This window comes from Nerophis ophidion, linkage group LG24 (genome assembly GCF_033978795.1).
Source record: "Nerophis ophidion isolate RoL-2023_Sa linkage group LG24, RoL_Noph_v1.0, whole genome shotgun sequence".
NCBI lineage: Eukaryota > Metazoa > Chordata > Actinopteri > Syngnathiformes > Syngnathidae > Nerophis > Nerophis ophidion.
The window spans coordinates 19,591,010-19,617,864 of NC_084634.1; the positions used below are offsets into that span (position 1 = coordinate 19,591,010).

The window sequence follows — 26,855 nt, forward strand, 5'->3', positions numbered from 1 at the left end:
TACCATCTACGGTCCGTAAAATAATCAAAAACTTCAGAAAATCTGGAGAAATCACTGCAGGTAAGCGATGATATTACGGACCGTTGATCCCTCAGGCGGTACTGCATCAAAAACCGACATCAGTGTGTAAAGGATATCGCCACATGGGCTCAGGAACACTTCATAAAACCACTGTCAGTAACTACAGTTGGTCACTACATCTGTAAGTGCAAATTAAAACTCTACTATGCAAAGCCAAACCCATTTATCAACAATATCCTGAAACGCCGCCGGCTTGGCTGGGCCCGAACTCACCTAAGATGGACTGATGCAAAGTGGAAAGGTGTTCTGTGGTCTGACGAGTCCACATTTCAAATTATATTTGGAAACAGAGGACGTGGTGTCCTCCAGAACAAAGAGGAAAATAACCATTCGGATTGTTATAGGCGCAAACTTCAAAAGCCAGCATCTGTGATGGTATGGGGGTGTATTAGTGGCCAAGGAATGGGTAACTTACACATCTGTGAAGGCACCATTAATGCTGAAAGGTACATACATGTTTTGGAACAATATATGTTTTCATCCAAGCAACGTTATCATGGCCCTGCTTATTTCAGCAAGACAAGTGTTACAACAGCGTGGCTTCATAAAAAGAGAGTGCGGGTACTTTCCTGGCCCGCCTGCAGTCCAGACCTGTCTCCCGTCGAAAATGTGTGGCGCATTATGAAGCGTAAAATACGACAGCGGAGACCCCGGACTCTTGAACGACTGAAGCTCTACATAAAACAAGAATGGGAAAGAATTCCACTTTCAAAGTTTCAACAATTAGTTTCTTCAGTTCCCAAACGATTATTGAGTGTTGTTAAAAGAAAAGGTGATGTAACACAGTGGTGAACATGTCCTTTCCCAACTACTTTGGCACACGTTGCAGCCATGACATTCTAAGTTAATTATTATTTGCAACAAAAAAATAAATTTTATGAGTTTGAACATCAAATATCTTGTCTCTGTAGTGCATTCAATTGAATATGGGTTGAAAAGGATTTGCAAATCATTGTATTCCGTTTATATTTACATCCAACACAATTTCCCAACTCATGGAAACGGGGTTTGTATTAACAAGTATATTTTGCAACACAGCATGGACAGAGCCATGGAGTATTTTATTGCAAGTGTGCCACATGAGTTTCACAGCCATAAGCTGCTGGATGCAGACTACCTTCAATGGCAGCCACTGACCGTTTGTGTGTGTGTGTGTGTGTGTGTGTGTGTGTGTGTGTGTGTGTGTGTATACACAGTATATATATATACACACTCAATTGTGGTCAAAAGTGTACATACACTTGTAATGAGCATAATATGGCCGTCTTGAGTTTCCAATAATTTCTATGACTAATATTTTTGAGTGATTGGAGCACATTACTTGTTTGTCACAAAAAACATTCATGAAGTTTGGTTCTTTTTTTAATTTATTATGGGGTCTTGGGCGCAGTTGGGTGTTCCAACAGGACAATGACCCCAAACACACGTCAAAACTGGTAAGGGAATGGCTAAATCAGGCAAGAATTAAGGTTTTAGAATGGTCTTCCCAAAGTCCTGACTTAAACATGTAGACAATGCAGAAGAAACAAGTCCATGTCAGAAAACCAACACATTTAACTGAACTGCACCAATTTTGTTGAGAGGAGTGGTCAAAAATTCAACTGGAAGCTTGCCAGAAGCTTGTGGATGGCTACCAAAAGCGCCTTATTGCAGTGAAACTTACAAAAAGCAACATGTAACCAAATATTAACATTGCTGTATGTATACTTTTGACCCAGCAGATTTGGTCACATTTTCAGTAGACCCATAATACATTCATAAAAGAACCAAACTTCATGAATGTTTTTTGTGACCAACAAGTATGTGCTCCAATCACTCTATCACAAAAAATTAATACTTGTACAAATTATTGGAAACTCAGAACAGCCATGACATTATGTTCTTTACAAGTGTATGTAAACTTTTGACCACAACTGTATATATTTTTAACTACATCAGGGGGTTGCCTACAGCCACAGCTGTTTATATTTTTACCGTTTGCTAATTAAGAGCCACTGGTGGTTATTTTGCTTATACGTACTATAAACAGTTAAAGACGGTAGTTAAAGCGTTTACTAATATTACATTTGTGCCAGTTATGACAAAAAAATTACATTTAATTAATCCCGATAGTCATGGTATTAATTTATTTCAAACATGCATACAGTTACAATGTGGTATGTCACAATTTTCAACATGTCTGAAAAGGTATAGGAAGAAGCAGATTTGATCTAATCATACTTGTTTACTTCTTGTACTCAAACTATAACACAGGTAACTAAATAAGGCAAGTTCACATGAATAGATAATTTAGTTGTAATTTACATAATTTGCTGAATGTGAAATAGGAAAATTGTGTAATTCATCAACTGGATGTTTCTTCATTGTACTTTGTAAACACTTTTCTTTCCAATCACTTCATAATTATTTAATTCCACAATTGGTATTCTAAAGTTTTGTGTGCATACAAATATTTTAAATCAGTGCTGTCAAATTATTTAAATTAGATTATTCACACTTCTGAATTTAGATTCACCCCAGTAAATCACTTTCTTAGACAATTTAAATAAAAACCCTAACAAAAAGACCCCAATATTTTCACACAAATGCAGTTTCGTCAATGTCATACACAAACATTTTTTCAGTGTTTTACTTTAATGTACATTGTTTATTAGCTTAAAACCTGGTAAAGTACTGTCAGAATACGCCACGTTTTAAGTAACAATTCAGTAAGCTAATGGAGCACAAAATAAATTAATGTAAAAATAATAAAATGTATTAATCTAAGATATATTGTATTCATATAAACTACATTTGATTTCAGTGTTTTTATTTTTAAGTAATAAGGTATTTAATTATAAATGTGTGTGTGTGTGTGTGTGTGTGTATATATATATATGTATGTGTGTGTGTATGTATGTATGTGTATGTATATATGTGTATGTATGTGTATGTACATGTGTATGTATATATATGTGTATGTGTATGTGTATGTATATATATATATATATATATATATATATATATATATATATATATATATATATATATATATATATATATATATATATAATGTTGTATATTGTCATGTAGTCTGTTGTTGATAAAGAATCCAGTTATAATATCGTTCCTTTTCGGACACGATTATTTTTTTTTTATTACCTTTAAAATTGTAATGAGCTTTTTTTTTTTTTTTTTTAAATAAAGTCAAATCTGCAACTTTACATGATTAATGCAATATTTTTTTGTGATTATTTATGTGTAATTTTTTACAGCCCTATTTTAAATAAATGTTTTCCCTAAGGTTATTTTTCCCTTGAATATTTTCGTAGCAGGTTATACATATATAGCAGGTGTATAATTTTCGCGGTTTCAACTAAATCATTAAATTTCTATATTTTTTATAAAGGGTTTGGAATGATCTCCATAACAAACCGTATTCTCCTTTTTTATTGACCTTTTTTTGTTTGCCACTTGTACACAATACCTTTGGATATGGTAACACTAGAGAATGCATTTTTATGAATCAGAGAGCCATTATATTCTTTTTCTCATCCTGTTCAGGTTTGGATCACCGCCATGCGTCACAAATTAAAAACCGGAACTTTCTTCTGGCCTGGCTCAGATGTACAAATCAACGGGAGTTTCCCGGATTTCTACAAAGTGTATGATAGGTAAGAGTGGCACTATTTACATGGCCCTCCTTTTGGATCCGCTTCTCTAAAGATAGGTATTATTGCTGTTTGCTATGTGCACGCACAGAAGCACCCCGTTCGAGGCCAGAGTGTCAACGCTGCTCGAGTGGCTGGATTTAGCACAAAACAAACGGTACTGTGCTTTTGGTATCCTCTGCACGAAGCCAGTCCGTTGACACTGCTGAACGTGTGATTTCAGACCTGACTTTTACACTTTGTACCTGGAAGAGCCTGACTCAGCAGGACATCGCTACGGACCAGCAAGCAGCCAGGTTAGGGATCGTTGGGACGTGAAAGTGGTAGAATGACTGAATGTGTCAAACGCATGAAGACGACTCTCTTTGATATCATTAGTTTGATACAGTTCCTTAAAAAGTACTCAAACTGGACTGTGAGTGTTTAATTCCTAGTGAAAAATCAGTGACTAACAATTAGGGCTGGGCAATACAGAAAAAAAATGATCTCAATTAAGTTTTTCATAAAATCTGATCTCGATTTGCATTTGTACTAATAACAGGGGTTATTAGTACAAATGCTGATCAGGCTTTTGTGATGACGATCATGAGTGAGATCAGCCGATACCAATCATATGTATTCACTTAACATTTTGCCATTTATTTATGAGGGCTATTGACATTAACAATACTGAAACTAGTTTCATATTTTTTGTTTTAACCTACAATAGTTTAAACAAAACAAAGTCAATAGTCTTCAATAATGAAACAAAAGCAAAACATATTATTACTCATTTAAATCATTTGGGTTTTGCCCTCTAAGTCCAAAACAATGAAAAAAAAAAATTTGGTGTGAAAATAAAAACACCGTATTTTTCGGAGTATAAGTCGCACCCCCGGCCAAACTATGAAAAAAACTGCGACTCATAGTCCGAAAAATACGGTAGATCTAATCACTCTGGTATCAATTTTGTAATGATACTACCCTATGTATAAACACTACCAATTACGTGTGGTGTACTGACTGTGACAATGCGGACACACAAATGGTTGTTATATTATGCTCTTTAACTAATTCATAATTTACTTGTTCATTTCCTGTTAATATCTGCTTACTTTCTTTTGTAACGTGCTTCCGTCTAAACTTTTATAAACTTTACTAAGCACATATTTCTTTTATTGTTTGGAACTAGCTTACTGTAGCTATTAGCATACTTCCTCTGTGTGTAACATGTTTAGCCTCGTCTTCCAGCAATACATAAGATATTAAGAAATAGTTCATATGCGTAATGGATTGGATTATTAGCTAAAGGGGGAGGCTCCACACTGAAACGATTCAAAAATTTCATATCACAATTATTGTCCCCAAAATTACCAAAGTTATAATTATCACAGTAATGTTGACTGTGTTCAAAAAGTACTTACACTTATAACAAAGTTGTATTTAAATAAATCAATATTATAAATAGCCACAAAATATACATTCTTGGCAGAAGAAATGTTATATAATATTGTTCTGATTACTTTAGAACCGTATTATAATTCAGTGTTTGTTTATTTTCTGCAGTTAAATTTTTTTCGAAGTGTTTTAGGTTGTTTTTTTTTGACTGTTTGACATCACGCCAATTCACTTCCTGTTGTAATATTGCTTTGAGTATAGATCAATCTCTCTAAGAGCACATCCTGTAGGTTTAATGTGCACTCTCTAAAAGCCTTAGGGACGGCGTGGCGCAGTGGAAGAGTGGCCGTGCGCAACCCGAGGGTCAATGGTTCAAATCCCACCTAGTACCAACCTCGTCACGTCCGTTGTGTCCTGAGCAAGACACTTCACCCTTGCTCCTGATGGGTGCTGGTTGGCGCCTTGCATGGCAGCTCCCTCCATCAGTGTGTGAATGTGTGTGTGTATGGGTAAATGTGGAAGTAGTGTCAAAGCGCTTTGAGTACCTTGAAGGTAGAAAAGCGCTATACAAGTACAACCCATTTATTTATTTATGATTAAATATCTAAGTTTTTAGACAGTAATGTTTATATTGGGGAATGTAGTCTTTTAATGGAGAAAGATGTTAATGTATCTTGTTTTGATGTTAGTAATCAAGCCGGCTAGCGCTAGCTTGCATCTCCAGTAAATGAGCAGTGTCACCAGTCTTTGACTTAATCAAAGTTTTATCAATCACTGGTTTATGGAAATCTTATTTGAAATGGTAGTACTAACCGTGGGAAGTTTTACCTGAGTTTATCATAATAATTTGTTACATCCCCAGAATGGAAACACACAATTAGCTTCTAGCTTGTCAGCCGGGGGATTTCAAATAGTGTCAGAGGATCGGCATTTGTGATTGGCATTAAAATCAATCAGCAATAGCGATCACACTTTTACACGAAAATCGTCCGATACTGATCGGTTGCCGATCAATTGGCACATCCCTGCTAAAATAAAGGTAACTGGAGATCAACATTTTATTAACCTTGTGCGTGCGTGTAAAAAATGAAAACGCACAATAACTTCACATTAACATAACATTAACATAACATTAACTTACAATGAAGGTTTTTAAGACACGGCATCGGTGTCGCATCAATTTTCGTGACTTTCTGTGTTTGTGATCTGTCACCTTTTCGTTAACACTGAGATCATAAGCCGTAGGTCAGGGGTGCCATTACGTCGATCGCGAGCTACCGGTCGACCGCGGTTGTAGTGTCAGTCGATCGCCAGCCAGGCTTTTAAAAAAATAGACCTAAAAATTAGCGATCATCAATCTTCACCGAGACGTCACTTGATTGACATTCACGGCATCCGAGGGTCTTGGTAGATGACGCTGGCTGTGCTGCGAGATCATTATTATGAAAAAATCACAGAGAGGAGGGCGAGAAGCACTTTTTATTTAAACAGACTCTCGCGCCGTACCTTCCGTCAAAACTCTAAAGGCCGACTGCACATTTCCTATCTTCCAAGCGATCACTTGTGCACGCCAGCTTTCTGAGACTCTTGTTTTGTTAGTGCAGGCAGCATGAAGCAGGGCTTTTATTGTGACGATAGGAAATGTGCAGTCGGTCTTTAGAGTTTTGACGGAAGGTACGGTGCGAGAGTCTGTTGAAATAAAAAGTGTTTCTCGCCCTCCTCTTGGTCATTTTTTCATAATGATGATCTCGCAGCAGCCAACGTCATCTCACAAGACCCTTGGGTGCCGTGAATGTCAATCAAGCAAGCTATGGAATTTGCCGCCAATGTTTTTCTTGTAAAGTGTATGGAAGCTGGAAAAATAAGATGCCAAATCCAACCACTTTCATGTGGTATTGTACAGAAAGGAAGACTTTTTTTCTCCTCCATTCGAAAATATGGGCGTTATCACTGCTGTTTGATTCCAATCAATGCAAGTCATCAGAATCAGGTAATACACCAACTTATATTCTTGTCTTAGTGAAAGAAAGACATGCTTGTATTATCATTAAACACATTTAACTTGTTGACAAAAATGTCTCTTTCATAAATAAATAAATAAATATAAATGATATATATGAATGAGGTAGATCCCCTCGATTTGGTCCATTGAAAAGTAGCTCGCCTGCAGAAAAAGTGTGGGCACCCCTGCCCTAGATAATTGAAAGTCACGGCTAGCATTGATTTACATCGCGCTTTTGGTCTTTCTGTTATCTCAAATTGTTTACTTCTACCAGATGTGGAACAGGAAAAGGTCAACTCTGATTGGCTGTTGTCCCGGACATTTCCACCATGTTTGTTCCTGTTAATAGTTGATCACCTCGATCGACCTGAAATTTAACACAAACATATAATCCCCAGCCCTGCTAACAATTAGGTTGCGTTTGGATATCGAACTATAAAATATATTAACTTTTTTTTGCTGTATAATGTATACAGCTTTTTTATGAAAATATTAAATTACTATTTTTAATAGCCATATTTACAAACTATGAATCATATTTATATTATACATCTTATTATAGTTACCATGGGGTAACCAAGGGCCCAGGCTTAGACCGAATTTTTAATTTTAATTTAATTTTAAATTTTTTTCTCCCATTCCCACCCCCCCTTGTTTACCTGTATCTCATCTTTTTTGTAAGGGGCGCTCGAAGCCGGCAGACCCGTCCGCGATCCTATTCTGTCTCCCTGTAATGTTTGTCTGATCATGAATGGGATTGTGCTGAAAATTTTAATTTTCCTGAAGGAATAAATAAAGTACTATCTTATCTAATCTAACTCCTATCATTATTGTTAGAGTTGCATGTTAATGAATATATATTTTCTATTGAGCACTTAATTAGGCTATAACATTTACAATGTCATACATTTTGGTGACAAATCCTACTGTTATTTACTTGAACTAATTTGTCAGACTTTTAACTTGCTGGTTTACTTTTTGAACCATGTGTTTCAGGTCGTCGATGCCCTAAAAAATGTGGACCGGATTATGGGGATGCTAATAGATGGCCTGATACAGAGAAACCTGCTCCACTGTGTCAACATTATGATCGTATCGGATCATGGTGAGTTGACAACACTATTTAAACAAGATAATAAGTCATAAAACAGGCTCACTGGGATACATTATAAATATGGAGGCCTAACTCTGCTGCCATAAGACGAGAAGCCTGTGTGTGTGTGTGTGACCTAAAAGCCTTAGAAAGAGGGTATAAATTGGAGGTTATAAACCGTTGTGGGCCGGTTTTAAGTCTCTATGGTTTCCCAGTAGTAAGACATCCAATATGGACCCACATCGAAGCTCAGATGGCTCCGAGGCTTGAGTCGGCTTCCAAATGTTTGGCTTAGTCTATGCTGTTGTCACAAGCCAAAGGGAACTGGAAAGTAAAAGTGTAAACAGAGCGTCCCCAGTAGGTTAAAATAGCTACAACATATAATGTAAATGCCCCGCCTTCTGCCCGAATGCAGCTGAGGTGGGGCTCCAGCAACCCCGCGACCCCAAAAGGGACAAGCGGTAGGAAATGGATGGATGGATATAATGTAAATGTATTTACTTGTGAAAGTACAAAACTTACATTTAGAAAATAAAACTATGATTAAAATGACATTTTATTGATTATTAAGCCGACTTGTTAATATTTGCTTACTTTCACACTTTTTAAACTTTTACAGTGCACCTATTTCTTGGTGTTTTAAACTAGTTTAGCTAGCATGTTCTCTCCTGCTTGCTCTCGGTGTGTAACATGGTTAGCAACATGTCCCTTAAGATACCAAGAAATGTAATTTATTCGCTGAAATGATTATTAATGGAGGGGAGTGTCTCCACACTGTTTGTACTGCATATGAAAACAAATAGCTGCTAACTTGTCAAACGGACTAAAAGTAAACGGTGTGAGTCAGAGGTAATCTATGTTTGTGGTAGCTTTTTAAAAAGCAATGGCGATCATTTTTTTTCATGAAAATTGGCGGATACTGATCCGTGGTTCATTGATCGTTCGGAAAATCCATCCATCCATTTCCTACTGCTTGCCCCTAAATTAGTTACTCATTACTTTCCCAAAAGCGTAATTGAATTATCAATGTAATTACTCTTTAATAAATGTAAATAAGTAGTAATGAAAGTAAATATTGAATTATTTTAAAGAAGAAAAAAAAATCTGGCGTATACAGTAGAAATAAGTTTCATGAAAGCAGTGTGTGTGTGCCTTTTAAAAAAAAAAAAAAAGGGCAGTGCCTGCTTCGAGGTGACTTGTGCAGTTGGCGAGAGACCGTAGCATTAGCTCAGGTATGCTTCTTAGCTCTTGCGGGACGGCAGCTCTGTTGAATCTTTTCGCTGGATCGTGTAACCGCTGTTTTAATAAAGAAATTAAATGCGCTTTGATGACTTTCTTGTCTCCTTGTTGACAAACTGTACTGTAGGGTTGGAAGTTTGTCACTTTATACATTGATTTGATGACGCTCAACACCCATTGCTTTCGGTCCTCTCCAAGGTTTCTCATAGTCATAATTGTCACTGTCACCGACGTCCCACTGGGGTGAGTTTTCCTTGCCCTTATGTGGGCTCTACCGAGGATTTCGTTGTGGTTTGTGTTGTGGTTTGTGCAGCCCTTTAAGACACTGGTGATTTAGGGCTATATAAATAAACACTGATAAACATTGATCTGGTGATTTAGGGCTATATAAATAAACACTGATAAACATTGATTTGTTCATTATTCCCAAGTAGTGTTTGCTGTGTTTTCTCTTTCCATTTGATATCAAGTTGATTTTACTGGTGCGGCTGTCATTACTAAAAAGTTACATTCTGCATTGAACATGAAACCACATGGAAATTAGCGTGCCACGTTACATCAAACAGATTCAATTTTATTTGCTACGTGGTGTAAAAAGTGTGACCAGTAGATGGCAGTCACAAGACATACGTTAGGACTGGAGGACGCCTGTTCAATTGAGGTCAGCGAATTATCCATATATATTAAGGTTATGCCCAAAGTTCTTTGCGCGAGTCTGCCATTGTAGTCATTGTACTCCTTTCTCTCTGTCCTCTTGTTGTGGGGCATACATCCTCCGCTGTAGCCATTTCTAATTTAATGTAGCGTACAGTTCTAACTTATGTATTTCAGTATACTCGTTATGGGGGGACTATAAACTACCTGTACAAAAAATATGACAGGGAGAAGACGCTGTCGAAGTGGAGGCTTGCAAATAAGACGCTCACAACACGGCACATCTCAAAGAGACGGTCTGTAAAACATGACCTATGCAACATTTAGACCAAAGAACCACCATTACATGTTGTGTAGACCAGTGTTTTTCAACCTTTTTTGAGCCAAGGCACATTTTTTGCGTTGGAAAAAATCCGGAGGCACACCACCAGCAGAAATCATGAACTCAGTTGACAGTTAAAAGTCCTTGTCGCAATTGTTGGATATGACTTTAAAGCATAACCAAGCATGCATCACTATAGCTCTTGTCTCAAAGTAGGTGTACTGTCATCACCTGTCACATTATTTTTCTGTTTACCTGTTCGTAGTGTTTTAGTTTTTGTCTTGCGCCCCTATTTTGTGGCTTTCTCTGTTTTTTTGGGGTATTTTCCTGTCGCAGTTTTATGTCTTCCTTTGAGTGATATTTCTCGCATCTTCTTTGTTTTAGCAATCAAGAATATTTTCAGTTGTTTTATCCTTCTTTGTGGAGACTCTGTTGATTAACATGTCATGTTCGTATGTACATTTTGGACGCCAATTTTGCTCCACAGCAAGTTTTTGCTGTCGTCCAGCATTCTGTTTTTGTTTACTTTGTAGCCAGTTCAGTTTTAGTTTCGTTCTGCATAGCCTTCCCTAAGCTTCATGCCTTTTCTTTAGGGCACTCACCTTTTGTTTATTTTTGGTTTAAGCATAAGACTCCTTTTTACCTGCATTTACAAGTAATTACTTACCGACTGCCACCTGCTGATATGAAAGAGTATTACACGGTTACTCTGCCGAGCTCTAGACAGCACCAAAACTTAACAACACATCATTTGCAGACTATAATTACTGTTTTTAACCCAAATATGTGAAATTAGATAATCTCCCACGGCACACCAGACTGTATCTCACGGCACACTAGTGTGCCACGGCACAGCGGTTGAAAAACACTGATGTAGACCACAAGGAAGTGTTTTGATATGTAGAAAAAAATTAATGACCCCTTTAATGCGTCTTTTGTATGAAAATTCATCGGCAGTGCGCCCTATGGTCCGAAAAATATGGTTATTAGATCACTGGTCACTAGTGTTGTTTGTGAACAAAAGATCCCTTTAATATTCTGCGTCAATCTAGAGCCAAAAAGTGTGTATCCATTTTTTTAAAGAAATGCTCCTACTGAGCAGAGTTTCTTTTCAACAGGCATGGAAGAAGCATCGTGTGAAAGGGCAGCATTCGTGTCGGACTACCAGAACAACACTGCCGACTTCACTGTCATCCAAGGGCCAGCTGCCCGTATCAGACCCAGCCGCCTGCCGGACGACTTTTTTTCCTGTGAGTTCCCCACGCCAACGCACGACATCCTGTCTTCCCAGCCTCACAGTATCATTTCTTAAGAGGCACCTCTGACCTTGTACTCATTGTAAATGTTCCTTTTGTTTCTCCTCCCACCCCACAGTTGACTACGAGGGCCTGGTGAAGAACCTGTCGGTATGCAGAGACTTCCAAACAGGACATTTTCGTATTGAGCGAAGCAAATTAACGATTATCTGCTTGTCATGTGTTGATGCCTCATGTTTTTGTGTGTGTTCTGAAGTGCAAGACCCGCGAGCAGCCAATGAGGCCCTATCTAAAAGAGCACCTCCCCAAACGGCTACATTTTGCCAACAATGTGAGAATCGAGCGAGGCCAGCTCTTCATGAAAGAAGGCTGGCAGGCGGCGCTGTAAGTCATCATAGTAATTCATTTTTACTGACCTCGTACACATCTGGCCTTTTAAGGGCTGCATTAAACTGTCAGATGTATACCATATTAGTCAAGGATTTACTAAGAAAATGTAGGTTTTTTTTTGTTTCCCGACGTTCTAAATATACTTAAAATCTGAGTGTTGGACAATGATTGGTAAGCAGCCCAAGTTTGAGGAACATTCTTAACTGTAAACCATGTTTTTATAGAGAAATTACCGTATTTTTCAGAATATAAGTCACAGTTTTTTTTCATAGTTTGGCCGGGGGTGCGACTTATACTCGAGCGACTTATTTGTGAAATTATTAACACATTACCGTAAAATATCAAATAATATTATTTAGCTCATTCACGTAAGAGACTAGACGTATAAGATTTCATGGGATTTAGCGATTAGGAGTGACAGATTGGTTGTCAAACGTATAGCATGTTCTATATGTTATAGTTATTTGAATGACTCTTACCATAATATGTTACGTTAACATACCAGGCACCTTCTTAGTTGGTTATTTATGCGTCATATAACGTACACTTATTCAGCCTTTTGTTCACTATTATTTATTTATTTTAAATTGCCTTTCAAATTTCTATTATTGGTGTTTGATTTTATCAAATACATTTCCCCCCAAAAATGCAACTTATACTCCATATATGTTTTTTTCCTTCTTTATTATGCATTTTCGGCAGGTGCAACTTATACTCCGAAAAATACGGTAGTCACAGACCAATGTAAAACTACAGTACTCAACCTTTGAAGACTGTGAGGCATACTCGAGAGGGGACATCCGGATAATTGGTTCTAATTAACTTTTTTCACTTATGGTATTTTCCAGACTATCGACTATATAAGCCGCACCCACTCAATTTTGGAATAATTTTTTTTTTTTTACATGTACAGTATAAGACAAAGAGGACTATAAACTGCAGACATATACATTGTTAAATGACTTACTTAAACAAAGTATGTAAATGTTTGTTTACATAATTTGTTTCCAAACGGTAAACGGCTGATCAAACAACAGAAGCCATCGTCATGGACCCAGTGGCTGCAGAAGCTAGCTGTCCAATCAGCTAAACAGACTCAATAACTCCACGGTGATGTTTTGGGGAATTTACATAACTGAAACAATACAAAAATAATGCCATTGTAAGTTACTAATACTAACAAGGACACTGGTAAATGTGTTAGCATAGCTAAAGCTAACAACACTAGCTTTATTACATTACAATAGCACATACAAATATGCATGAAAACCCTGCTACTGACATAAAACATGTTTGTTAGGCTTAGTTTAGTGATGAATAAAGAATCTTTACAAGTACTTGTACTTCTGGTTGAAAGCTCAGTCTAAACAGAAGGGCACTGCAGCACCTGCAGCAAGCACAAACAACACGTCAGTCCAATTTTTTTTTTTCAAATTCAGGGATCAAAGCATAGGAACAAAGTAGTTGCTGACAGTCCTAAATTTACGGTAGTAGTACTCTACACCAGGGTTTAACCATTGGGGCCATTGTTGGGCCGCAAGCACCCCGTAGAGGGTTGCCAAAAATGTTTCTCAGCTGTAGTCCATAGCGGTAATCAGTTGTATTACACTTTTCCACCACTTGTAGCAGTAATGACAAAATCAAACAAACAGTCTGGAGCCAAATTCATAAAAGGTTGTTAGTGCAAAATCTATGACTTAAGAAGTGAAGGTGCACTTTAATTTTATTGACAGTTGAACAGTTTATTTTAACACAACATAATGTGTATGTACATTTATTTTTCATCACAGTCCCTTTTAATGCAATATTTTTAGTTGGTAATTATTTTTCTAATCAGCCTGACCTAAGCCTAAGATTGTGTTAAATAATATGTGTGATTAACACATGGTTTTATATTATTTGTCAAAGATTTGCCTGTTTAACCTTATGTAGGTTAGATGTAATTGTTGAATATGATTAAGTGCTAATTTCTGAGAAGGTCCCGTGCCCCTCTGTAGTGGAAAAAAAATGTTAAGAATCCCTGTTCTTTACGATTTTTCTTCAAATTTTCCATTTTAATTATCCCTTTTTATTTGCTGTCTGCTTTTTTTATTTCATTTTTAATTCAATTGAAACCGTTCAACTATCAAAATATTCTACAATAGAAAAGCTACTTTTTATTTTTTTACATTCCTAAACTTCCGACAATACGAGGAATCAGGATCCCCCCATTTGTCCAAACTTCTACATTCCCCACAATTTTAATACAACTAAACATGGACATTCAAACTAAAAATTTTCCAGGCTGCAAAAATTCCCAAGATTCACAGGATTTTTTTCCATTGAAAATAGAAACATTTTCAAACTTCTTTCCCAACCCATTTCAACTGTTCCAAAGTCACAATGCTCCTCATTAATGTTAGTCAATTGCTGGCATGAAAATGTTAGCTTAGTAACTAATTTTGCAGGTATTTTGGTACTTGACAAATGCAAACTTTAGCATGCATTTTTTTTAAGCTAATGTTAGTTATATTTTGTTGATGCATGTTAAGGTTATCCCTTTTAGTTTATATTTGTCTTTTCAGCATTCACACATTTTCTTGTTTGCGTAAGTAACTGATAAGCATTTACTGATATAATCCCTTTTAATGTCATTGTCATGGTTAATGGCAAAATTGCCATCAGTGCGATACAATTAAAAACTATAAACAGACACTTCTTCACATTCAAATATATTGCATGATGCTGTATTTTCCGGGCTATGGAGTGCACTGGTATTAAGCGGCACCGGACTATAAGCCGCAGATATATACGTTGTAAAGTGAAATATTTGTAAATGTATATTTACATACCTCAATTGTTTCCAAATGTTGCCTGTAAAACAGTAGTAAAACGGCTGTGGAAGATCGCTTTCCAATTAGCTAAACAGAATAACTCCACGGTGATGTTTTGGTGAACTTACGAAACTAAAACAATACAAATTGTAAGTTAATACTAACACAGACACTTGTAAACGTGTAAGCATATTCGCTAACGACAGCAGCTTGATTACATTATTAAAGCACGTACAAATATGCACGAAACCACTTCTACAGACATCACACACGGTTTAGTACGTATGAATTGTTTGTTATATTGTAAAACTTAAAAAAAGAGCAATGAACGAACAATCTTTTTGGTTATAGTTCTGGTTCAAGGCACAAAACAGTAAGTGCATTCTGAACCCGCAGCACCTGCAGTGAGCAAACCTGTCCAAAAGGTAGTACCATAACACAAATTGTAATACCTGCTGTGTCTGTCCGTTACCGAAGAAAAATCCTCAAATTATAAACAGCATGTTTCAAAGCGTTGGAAAAAAGTGGGGGCTTATGGTTGGGAAAATATGGTACATAGATTTGTCATTTAATGAGTCAGTGTGGATAGGAACAGAAGCATTTGGCAATATATTACATTTCATATTGCATAATGTTTATTTGTGGATGTTGCAATTTTCTTAAGAGTCAGAACTGCCGCTATTTTTGTTTCTCTGTTCAGGAGAAGGGCTTCACGGTGGCAGAGGGGTTAGTGCGTCTGCATCACAATACGAAGGTCCTGCAGTCCTGGGTTCAAATCCAGGCTCGGGATCTTTCTGTGTGGAGTTTGCATGTCCTCCCTGTGAATCCTGGGGATAGGTTGATTGGCAACACTAAATTGGCCCTAGTGTGTGAATGTGAGTGTGAATATTGTCTGTCTATCTGTGTTGGCCCTGCGATGAGGTGGCGACTTGTCCAGGGTGTACCCCGCCTTCCGCCCGATTGTAGCTGAGATAGGCGCCAGCGCCCCCCGCAACCCCAAAAGGGAATAAGCGGTAGAAAATGGATGGATGGATGGATGTTCAGGAGAAGGTGATGACGATTCTAATGGCGCATGATGATAGTGAATCTCTGGAGGTCTCTTTTTTGTTTATAATCCCACTTTAACATTTGTGGAGGCATCACACTCACCAGATTTAGTCTGAACTTAATATATCCATGTCAATACCGCGGTTGTGTTGGATGTCATCATTTAGTGCAGCTGTTAATGCAGGTTTGGTTAAAAAAAAAGAAAAAAAACTAGAACGATATGGCATCAGAGGTTTAGTCTTAAGCTGGATAAGAAGTTATCTAACGAACAGGAAACAATACGTGAAGCTAGGCGAACACACTTCTACAATGCTAAATATATTCTGTGGTGTACCTCAGGGATCAATACTAGGACCTAAATTATTCAATCCCTATATAAATGACATTTGTAAAGTTACACGAGATTTAAAGTAAGTATTTTTTGCGGATGAAACAACAGCGTTTTGTTCAGGAGAGAACACAAAGAAAATAATACAAATAACAGAACAAATGAACAAATTAAAAAGATGGTTTGACAAAAACATTGAATCTCAGAAAAACTAAAATAATGCTATTTGGTAATAGTGGAAGAGAAGGTGAAACACAAATACAAATAGACGGAATAGAAATTGAAAGAGTAAATGAAACCAAATTTTTAGGTATAATGATTGATGATAAATTGAACTGGAAACCTCATATACAAAATATACAACATAAAGTAGCAAGAAACACGTCAATAATGAATAAAGCTAAATATGTTCTAGACCAAAAATCACTTCATATTCTCTACTGCTCACTAGTGTTACCATATCTGAGTTATTGTGTAGTAATATGGGGAAATAACTACAAAAGTACACTTTATTCACTAACAGTGTTACAAAAAAGATCAGTTAGAATAATACATAATGTTGGATATAGAGGACATACCATCCCTTTATTTATTGAATCAAAGATACTGAAATTTCATGACATAGTGAATTTGCAAACAGCTAAAATTATACACAAAGCAAACTATAACCTGGTACCCAAGAATATACAACAATTCTTCTCAACAAAAGAGGAGAAATATAATCTTAGAGAAAAATGTAATTTAAAACATTTGTAAGCACGTACAACACTTAAGACCTTCAGTATATCTGTTTGTGGAATTAAATTATAGAATGGATTAAGTAAAGTAATCAAACAATGTACTAATATCATCCAGTTCAAGAAACTCTTCAAACCTAAAGTGTTTACAAAGTGCAAAGAAGAAGAAGGATGATAAACATTCTGAATTTATTCATCCATCCATTCTTTAATTCTCAAAATAACCTAACTTATCTCGTCGTATGGAATACAACTTACTTCACCAATTATTTATCTATTTATTTTTATTGTGATACTTTTGGAGTATATTGTGAATACATTGAGAACAGGAAGTGAACAAAAGTTTTAGCAACTGTTATGTAAAAGAAAGGGGGTAGGATTTAATAAGCTCTGCTTCTTCCTACTCCTTTTCGAACATGTTGGAAAGAGAAACTGGAAAATGTGATGTTTCATATTGTATGCCTGCATGTTTTTGAAATAAACTCAAACTCAAAAGTACTGTAACTTTACCACAAGTTCGATGAAACAAAATAGTCTCCTTTTTTTGTATGGCAGAACATCTATTTACAGTAACGGTCCGGGTTCAAGTGTTTACACGTCAATGTTTGCAGAAACAGGCAGGAAATCAAGTACTGCACGGGCGGGTTCCATGGCTCAGATAACCTCTTCACCAACATGCAGGTGAGACAAAGGCATGATGTTTTGTCTTCTCCAAATATCCTCTTTACATTTTGTAAAACATGTCAAATCTGTCAGGTTTTTTTTTAAACCTGATAAAGATTAAATCAGTCAGAGGAGACTATTTATAACTATATTATTTAAATATTCATTTTATTTGTTGTCTAATTCACGCAATGCATTTGATCAGTTTAAAATGTTTCCTTTCTAGGGAATCTTCATGGGTCATGGTCCAGGATTTAAAAGCGAGACTGTGCCTCCTTTTGAGAACATTGAACTTTATAACCTCATGTGTGGTAAGTGTCACAGTATTCACTTGTGCTGTTTACTTTTCATCCCACAAAGCTCCATTACAGGGATATATGTCAATATACACAGTTGATTATCTATCAAGCAATGATTGCAACATGACTATGTAATCTCTAGGAGGTATACACAGGCTCTAGGTCTTAAGCCCCATTTTTATTTTATTTTAAATGTTATTATCATTGTTTTATAGTTTTGAGCCACAGTTGAATGTTTTAGAATTGCTATAATGAGCGCATAAAACTATGATGTCACAGGGTGCAGACATAATTTAAAGAGTAATAATAAATACGGAGTGTATTTGTTAGGTTTTCACTCCTAGTGCAACTTTTACACTTCCGATACGATACCGATATACAGGTATAGGAGCCATGCGCATTGGTCGATACAGATATTAATCTAATACGATAACGGCACACATTGTAGTACATGCTTTTATTTTGTAGGATTGGAATGTTAGAAAAGGTTTGATTAAGTGAAATTACTCATAACAAAAGGTCGATATGAAAGACACTTAATATTAACTGGAATTTACTTTTTATAAATTAGATGTGTTTTCGCGACACCTAGTGGTCACTACTTCATTAAGTTAAGCTCAAGTTGAATGATGCGGACACTTGTTACTGGAAACTTGCTAATACGCATATGCTTTGGAGGCTTTATATATGCAAATAATATGGAACTGTGACAAATGTGCTGTTTTAGACTGCAATATTGTTCAATTATTATTGTTTACTTTTTGTAAATGACTTGACTAAAATACAAGAAAAGACCAACCTTGTGTGCTTAATGGGGGACATTTCGTTATATTTTAATTTGGATTATTCCTGGGGTCCGAAAGAAAATACAGATATACATTCATACAATTGCCAAAAAAATTACAATTCATTGTACAATAACTGACAACAATTCTCAGATTATATAATCTTTAGATTTACCAAATAAATATAAAATTCAATTATAAAATTAAAATGTGATCATCCTAAATATTGGAAGTAGGAATGTAATGTCACATATATTATCAAAACTTTAGAAAATTACAATAGCATAATACTAGTTCTATCTTAAGGGATTTGTGTTGCAAGATAAACAATTTGGTAACACAATGTTGAATTTAAATGTTTTTCTATTCTCGTCATTTGCTTGGGAAGGAGATTCCATTCATACATTTTGCTATGAATAAATGTTATTTTAATGTGATTTGTTTCTACCTTGGGTAAAATACATTTATTTGCAGAAGCATGATTGTCCGAGCTGGGGCTGTAACAATAAAATAAATAATATTAACCGGGGTAAAACTCCTGACAGTTAATTTTACAGTTTTAAAATAGAATTATGGAAAAACCGAGCTTGACTGACTTGTGCCAGCTTGCTATCTTAAATGCTAACATGAAAACAAGAAACATTATCGTATTTCCCCATCAATAAACGACATACCTCAATCTAGACTTTTATAAAGACATTACTGTTTGAGCAACCAAGAACATTAAATTGTGTACTTTGAGCCTACAAGTTGTGCTCTCACAACAGAGTGATCCTTCTATACAGACAGGTGTTTTTACGATACATTCAAGGACTGCTGAACAGAGTAGGACGCCACAACGCCTGCCAGAAATGATAAATAACATATTTGTTACGCACTTTTTACTACAGTACAAGCTGATATTTAAAATGATTAGCTATTAAAACAGATGAATTAATAAAACACTATCTGTGAAGCATAAGAAACACAAAACATGCAATATAGTGGCATATTCTTCTTTTTTTTTTTAAAATAAGTTGGTCAAAGGATTTTAGTGTGTACAGGTACTTTTTTTTATAGCACATTCAACAATACTGCCATAATGTGATATAAATATATCATGTATTTACATCCATAGTCCAAGCTAAATAAATTCCAATATATAGTGTTGTATGTTCCCTCTACCAACCTAGTCACGTCCGTTGTGTCCTTGAGCAAGACACCTCACCCTTGCTCCTGATGGGTTGTGGTTAGGGGCTTGCATGGCAGTTCCCGCTATCAGTGTGTGACAGTGTGAATGGGTGAATGTGGAAATAGTGTCAAAGTGCTTTGAGTACCTTGAAAGTAGAAAAGCGCTATACAAGTATGACTCATTTACCATTTATATCATTATTGTAAAAATAAAGGACATTAAACAACAAAGTAAACCAGTAGCTCTTAACTTTTCCACTACTGAATATTAACACTGAATGAGCAATTTTACTCTTGATTTTAATAGAGCTAAACTACTTACAGTTTAACAGGATAAAATATGTAAACGCATTTAATCACGACAGAATATTATCAAAGCTTAGGTCAGGCTGATTACAAAATAAGTACCGTATTTTTCGAAGTTCAAGTCGCACCTGCCAAAAATGCATAATAAAGAAGGAAAAAAACATATATGTCACATTTTTTGGGGTAATTTATTTGATAAAACCAAACACCAAGAATAGACATTTGAAAGGCAATTTAAAATAAATGAAGTGAAGTGATGTAGCGCTTTTTCCTCAAGTGACTCAAAGCGATTTACATAGTGAAACCCAATATCTAAGTTACAATTAAACCAGTGTGGGTGGCACTGGGAGCAGGTGGGTAAAGTGTCTTGCCCAAGGACACAACGGCATTGACTAGGAAGGCGGAAGCGGGGATCGAACCTGCAACCCTCAAGTTGATGGCACGGCCGCTCTACCGACCGAGCTATACCGCCCGTATATAAGTGTACGTTATATGACGCATAAATAACCAACTGAGAACGCGTCTGGTTTGTTAACGTAACATATTATCGTAAGAGTCATTCAAATAACTATAACATATAGAACATGCTTTTACACGTTTACCAAACAATCTGTCACTCCTAATCGATAAATCCCATGACATCTTATACGTCTTGTCTCTTACGTGAATGAGCTAAATAATATTATTTGATATTTATATATCATAAGTATACGTCGCACCCCCGGCCAAACTATGAAAAAAACTGCGACTTATAGTCTGAAAAATACGGTACTAATCAAATAAACTGCAAAAGAAGGGACTCCTAAAAACTGAAAAGTAAATTATGCAGAGCAGTTGTATATTCTAACCTAACTATAAATGTTTCTTAAATAAACTCAAGTTTAAGTCCACATGAAAATACAACCTTTTTGCGCATAAACTTCTCTGACTAGCTCCAGACTTCTGGTCGATAAGTGTTGAAAAAGTGTATTACAACTGAGTACTGCTGGAGCCCATACAGACCACAGCTGAGACTCTGGCCTACGGTTAAGAAACACTAGATTAAAAGAAGGATATTGCTATATTTGATGTGCATTTCTTTTTTTCCTGCACTATTATTCCTCAAATGGACAAACAGTCAACAAGCTCACGACTGGTTGCTGTAGTAAAATATATTTTGGATTGTTTCCATGGTCTGGCAACATTACAGATCTTCTGGGTGTTCCTCCCGCTCCAAACAACGGTACGCATGGGAGTCTGAACCACCTGCTGAAGCACCCAGTCCACTTCCCCGTCCACCCTGCACAGCTGTCACATGACGTCCCCTGTCAGACCAGCGACCTCCTGCCCACCGTCGACCTGAATTGCACCTGCGATGCCAGAACCACAGATGACGTAAAGCCTTTTCTTTCCTTCCACTCGCCCTCAGGCGATGATGTAATGATTAATCTACACTGTATTTTCATATTTAAAAACTAATAAATATTATACTTGCAGGAGAAACAGTTTAACAGATTATTGATGGCTTCAAGTGATAGTAAGTGTCTTATTTTTTTATGTACAGTCAAGAAGGGATTCATATGGCCCTATTCCTGAGTGGATCTCGTGTGAGAAGAAGTTAATCATTTTGCAAGGCAGTCTGCTGAAAATGATGGAAAGCGCCACTCTACATGGCAACTGACGCTGTGGTCAAAGTTGGAATTGCTATAAAATACATTTTAAGATATTCAACACTCCACTGCCATCTGGTGGCTACCCCCTAATGTGTCATGTTTCATGTGTCAGGTAAACCGCGATAAATGGGGCCATATGAAACCCCTTCCTACTGTACCTTCACAATGCTTTGAAGAGAATTATACAATATATATGATATACATTTAAAAGACCTACAATACTAATAAAAAAATGGAAAAACAACAATTGCAACAGTATCAATAATACTGACTAAAAACATGAACATAATTACAGTAAGAAACTAAGATTAATCATTATTAATCACATCTTAAGTGTGATCATTTATGATTTCAATCATTTGACGACACTAATTTAGTCACTTGCAGCATGTAGTATAATACACCTCAGTATTAATAAACACAGTACTGATGGTCAGAAGAATATTATATGCTACTGTACATGTTTTATTTTGTGTTTAGGCTAATATTTTTGATCTATCCAAAGTGGAATCATTGTTTAGTGTTTCAATTATTTTCTGTTACACCCCATTTAGGAAGAAGAAAACATTTTGTCCCTCCCACCATGACTATAAATAGTATAATTTGCCTATAAAATTGTTAATTAGGATACAATGTCATGCAAAGGGAAATTAAATATACGTAAATCGACTTACAACAAAGAATAACTATTAAACTAAGTTTTAGTCTGTGACAAAAGATTTAAAGTATCAATGTGCCTGAAGTAAAAAAAGAAAATACATCTTTAAACAACTGTATAAACATTTTCTGACCGACTTGAAGCATTTGACACAGAAAAGGTTAATGAAATAATGAAATACATTCAAATTGATCATCAACATTAACTCAGGAGCACAATATATAAAACACTTTATTCAATAAAACAATGTGTGCTCATTTTTTAATGAATCAAAAAGTGGCAGTTAATGACTACAATGACAACGTTTGTAGTGCAAAGCTTTTTGAAGCATGATACTGATAAAGCATGTCGCGAAAAGGACAAGCGGTAGAGAGATGGATGGATGGAAGTTGCAAATGAGATAATGTGGGGCGCCTCAACACGCATGCAACTGGTCAGTGTATCTCTCAATGTGATTAATTAGTACCGTAAAGTCTATCAAAGCTGTGTCGGTCATAATGGAAAACGTGAAACACGTGTGTGGTTTAGGGCGGCAATAAAAAAAGCTACCAAAGTGGTAATCAACATTGGGAATGAGCAGCAATGCAAGATTACTGGGAAATAAGACGTGAAGTATGAGTAATTTTAGTGGGGACCAAAATAAAGTTGTTGTTCCTGCACTTGTGATGCTTCTCCCACGGAGAAACTCTTCTCAACTCTACACAATCTGGAGGTACACACTCCAAAAGTCTTGCCGGCTGCCATTTATATTTTGTAAATGAGTTCCCTGCGTGCCATTGTGAGTTAGTTCCACTCTGCTTATGTTGCTTTTAAATGTAGTTTTGTACTCTGGTTGACTTGACATACTACTTATAAACACCTGTTTCTTGATGCATTTACAGGAATAATCCATTGGAGGTATTCTATACCTTCATTTGAGGACATTGTGTTCAAGCCCCTTTTTCATTTTTTTTTTTTTTTAGATAAATCTGCCTTACGCCACCTCCACCATCCTTTCGGCATCCCGAGTGTGGTGCTAGCAGACTTCACCTTCTGTCTGCTCCACCAGGCCGACTACATCATCGGATACAGCCAGGACCGTCACATGGCTCTTTGGGTGTCGTACACCCTCCCGCGTGTGGTGAGTGGGCCGCGACAAACCGCCTTTCATGTCTAAACACAGCTTCGGCTTGTGGTTTGGTTGCAGAGTGAATGAGGTTTCTAAGAAGAATTCCTCCTAAACGGCTATTACTCATCTCCACAATCCTTCGACACTCCCCTTTTTTAAAGCTATATCTTTGTGTAAATAAGTCACATCAAGCTGACATGTTTCTATTGAATTCATTAAATTGGATAAAGAAATGAAGGGAATGTATTTAGGATAAATACTATTTAATATTTGCATTTCATGAAAAACTGCACACGGAATCTCAAAGTGTCTGAATAAAGGGGAAAAAAATACTGAATATAATCAAGAAGCATGAATACGAAAACGGTTAGAACATTTTGATTCATAGTGTTAAAAAGGTTTAGTTTTCAACCCACTAAACTAATAACGGCCCTTTTTCTCCAGTTTTACACGTGAGGAATTACGTACAAATCACATTACACGTTTGTCTGTTTGTTTGCATAATTGCATATACAATATTGATTAATTATGAGCTGAGAAACATGCTTAAATGGTGTACATTTCCTACAAGTTTGTTGTGAAGTTATACAACACTGGCACTGTTTAGACGGGCTTCGCCTATTGAAGACCTCTGCATGATATTTTGAAGAATAATGTGATGTAATCAATAATAATGTTTATTAGTAAACAATAATGATCATAAAATTATACCATTTTAGTTGTAATTTTTTTATAGATCAAATGACAATATTTTAATAGTAAACTAATAACCATAATCATCATATTATAATCCTAAAGAAATACATAATTATTAAAAAAAATACATTAATACAAATACATAAAATATAAGCATTATACTGATTATAATTAAGATAATAAAATGGTGTAATAGTAAAATAATACATATATTCTTAATGATTAATTAAATATTTTAATCATAAAATAATACAATGATAAATGTATTTTAATCATATAATCAAATGAAAATAAAATCATATGATTATTAGTTGGAATAAAATCCGATAATCATAACTGTTGTAATCATGATGGTAAAAATAAAAAAAGGTTTTACTCATTATAATATACTCATGTTTTACAATAAAAATATTTTAATCATAATATAAAACAAAAACATATAATAGTAATACAATTTTAATCATATTATGACAAAAGTATAATATAATAATACAATAAAAGTAGTAATACTATGATCATAACTATTGTAATCATGATAATAAAAATATGATACTTGTAAGAAAAGTAGTTGGATGCTGCCATAGACGTGTGGATTAATGACTTAAACCAGTGGTCCTCAAACTTTATTCACCAAGTACCACTTCACCTGGCTCTCCAAGTACCACCCTAATGACAACATTAAAATAGAGTAGCATAGTAGACCTAAACATTCATTAAAAACAAGGCAGATGTTTTATTTTGGTATATTTAATATTTTGGCCACTGGTGCATGTTACGATCAAACAGCTGGTGTGTAATAAGTACAATACTTACTAGGGGTGTGGGAAGAAATCGATTCGAATACGAATCTCGATTCTAACGATTCTCTTTTTTTTTTTTTTTATCGATTTTTTTTATTTTTATCAATTTAACAAAACAATACACAGCAATACCATAACAATGCAATCCAATTCCAAAACCAAACCTGACCCAGCAACACTCAGAACTGCAATAAACAGAGCAATTGAGAGGAGACACAAACACGACACAGAACAAACCAAAAGTATTGAAACACAAATGAATATTATCAACAACAGTATCAATATTTGTTATAATTTCAGAAGAACAGTGATTAAAAATCCCTCATTGACATTATCATTAGACATTTATAAAAATAAAAATAAAGAACAATAGTGTCACAGTGGCTTACACTTGCATCGCATCTCATAAGCTTGACAACACTGTGTCCAATGTTTTCACAAAGATAAAATAAGTCGTATTTTTGGTTTGCTTAATATTTAAAACAAATATACATTATTGCAATCAGTTGATAAAACATTGTCCTTTAAAATTATAAAAGCTTTTTAAAAAAAAATCTACTACTCTGCTAGCATGTCAACAGACTGGGGTAGATCCTGCTGAAATCCTATGTATTGAATGAATACAGAATCGTTTTGAATCGGAAAAATATCGTTTTTGAATCGAGAATCGCGTTTAATCGAATAAATCGATCAATAAGCGAATCGCGACCCCAAGAATCGATATTGAATCGAATCGTGGGACACCCAAAGATTTGCAGCCCTAATACCTACAGTATTAGCACTTTTAGGGCACAACAGACAGCAAGGACTGAACTGACCAACACAACGTAAACATTACACTACTGCCATCTAACGTCTTGGACTTGCAACTGTAACAAACTCAAGAGTTGTGAAAATCAAACAAGAACTGGCAGCAGTTATTATGATCAGATCATTTTTAAATGTTGCAATTAACATATATTTTATTATCAAAGACAATGAATATTAACACGACTACTGAAAATTGGTGCTATTGAGTACCGCTATTGATTCCCAGGTACAGGGAATCATATTGGTTCAAATGTAAACAGTACACCTCCGTCGTTAAAAAAAACATCTGTTTTTTCTCACACACCACTCCCACTGACCCACCTTTTGAAGAAATGTCATTTACTAATGTGTGTAATCTTAAGCACATTCCACAGAATAGTTTTGCCCATATGACCTTTCATGGCTGAAAAAAGTAGATCCTATGTCTATATAATATTTGATTGCTACTGTGATGTTAAAAGTCCAAGAGTCATGCATGAAACTTTCCCAAATTGCTGAATTGTCACACCTTCAGTATGTTGCGTCCGTTTTTGTCCTAAAATTGCAAGCCCTGACCGGCTGGTCCTAAGTAGCATGACTAAACGCTCTTTTGTTGGAATGTCGTACGCACTCAACAATGCTGAGAGGAGCAGCTGAAGTTGCAAAATGTCAAAGATGCAAAAGAACACACAAAATAATGATCGGTGAGTTCTGGTTATTGATTAGCACAAACTGTTCATTCACATTAGTCTCTGACCAGGAAAGTAGATATGTACCGGTAACTAGTTTGCTCCTTATTAGTACCGTCGTTTATCCTGGTTAATTGGTTCCCCAAAAATTTCCTTGAAGTAGTAATATTAATAAATAAAATATTTTCATACAGCATTAAAAAAACGATATAACCGTCTGAATGTTTTTTAAACATAGTAAGAGCCCTCTA

General features: G+C 35.8%; 2 protein-coding genes across 4 annotated transcripts in view; one reads left to right on the forward strand and one right to left on the reverse strand.

Annotated features, from left to right (window-relative positions):
* enpp1 (ectonucleotide pyrophosphatase/phosphodiesterase 1) overlaps window positions 1-26,855 on the forward strand; it is a 100,067-nt gene that overhangs the window by 61,180 nt on the left and 12,032 nt on the right. For all 3 annotated transcript variants that reach the window (XM_061885968.1, XM_061885967.1, XM_061885969.1), the window contains exons 7-18: window positions 3,625-3,734; window positions 3,823-3,888; window positions 3,955-4,027; window positions 8,107-8,215; window positions 11,537-11,668; window positions 11,793-11,824; window positions 11,931-12,058; window positions 17,601-17,670; window positions 17,879-17,963; window positions 21,402-21,586; window positions 21,689-21,728; window positions 23,485-23,642. In XM_061885968.1, coding sequence (XP_061741952.1) covers window positions 3,625-3,734; window positions 3,823-3,888; window positions 3,955-4,027; window positions 8,107-8,215; window positions 11,537-11,668; window positions 11,793-11,824; window positions 11,931-12,058; window positions 17,601-17,670; window positions 17,879-17,963; window positions 21,402-21,586; window positions 21,689-21,728; window positions 23,485-23,642 — 1,188 coding nt within the window. The remainder of the gene's footprint in view (window positions 1-3,624; window positions 3,735-3,822; window positions 3,889-3,954; window positions 4,028-8,106; window positions 8,216-11,536; window positions 11,669-11,792; window positions 11,825-11,930; window positions 12,059-17,600; window positions 17,671-17,878; window positions 17,964-21,401; window positions 21,587-21,688; window positions 21,729-23,484; window positions 23,643-26,855) is intronic.
* bpnt1 (bisphosphate nucleotidase 1) overlaps window positions 13,249-26,855 on the reverse strand; it is a 74,159-nt gene continuing 60,552 nt past the window's right edge. The window contains exon 10 of the mRNA XM_061885971.1: window positions 13,249-21,561. The gene's annotated coding sequence lies outside the window, so the exon portion shown is untranslated. The remainder of the gene's footprint in view (window positions 21,562-26,855) is intronic.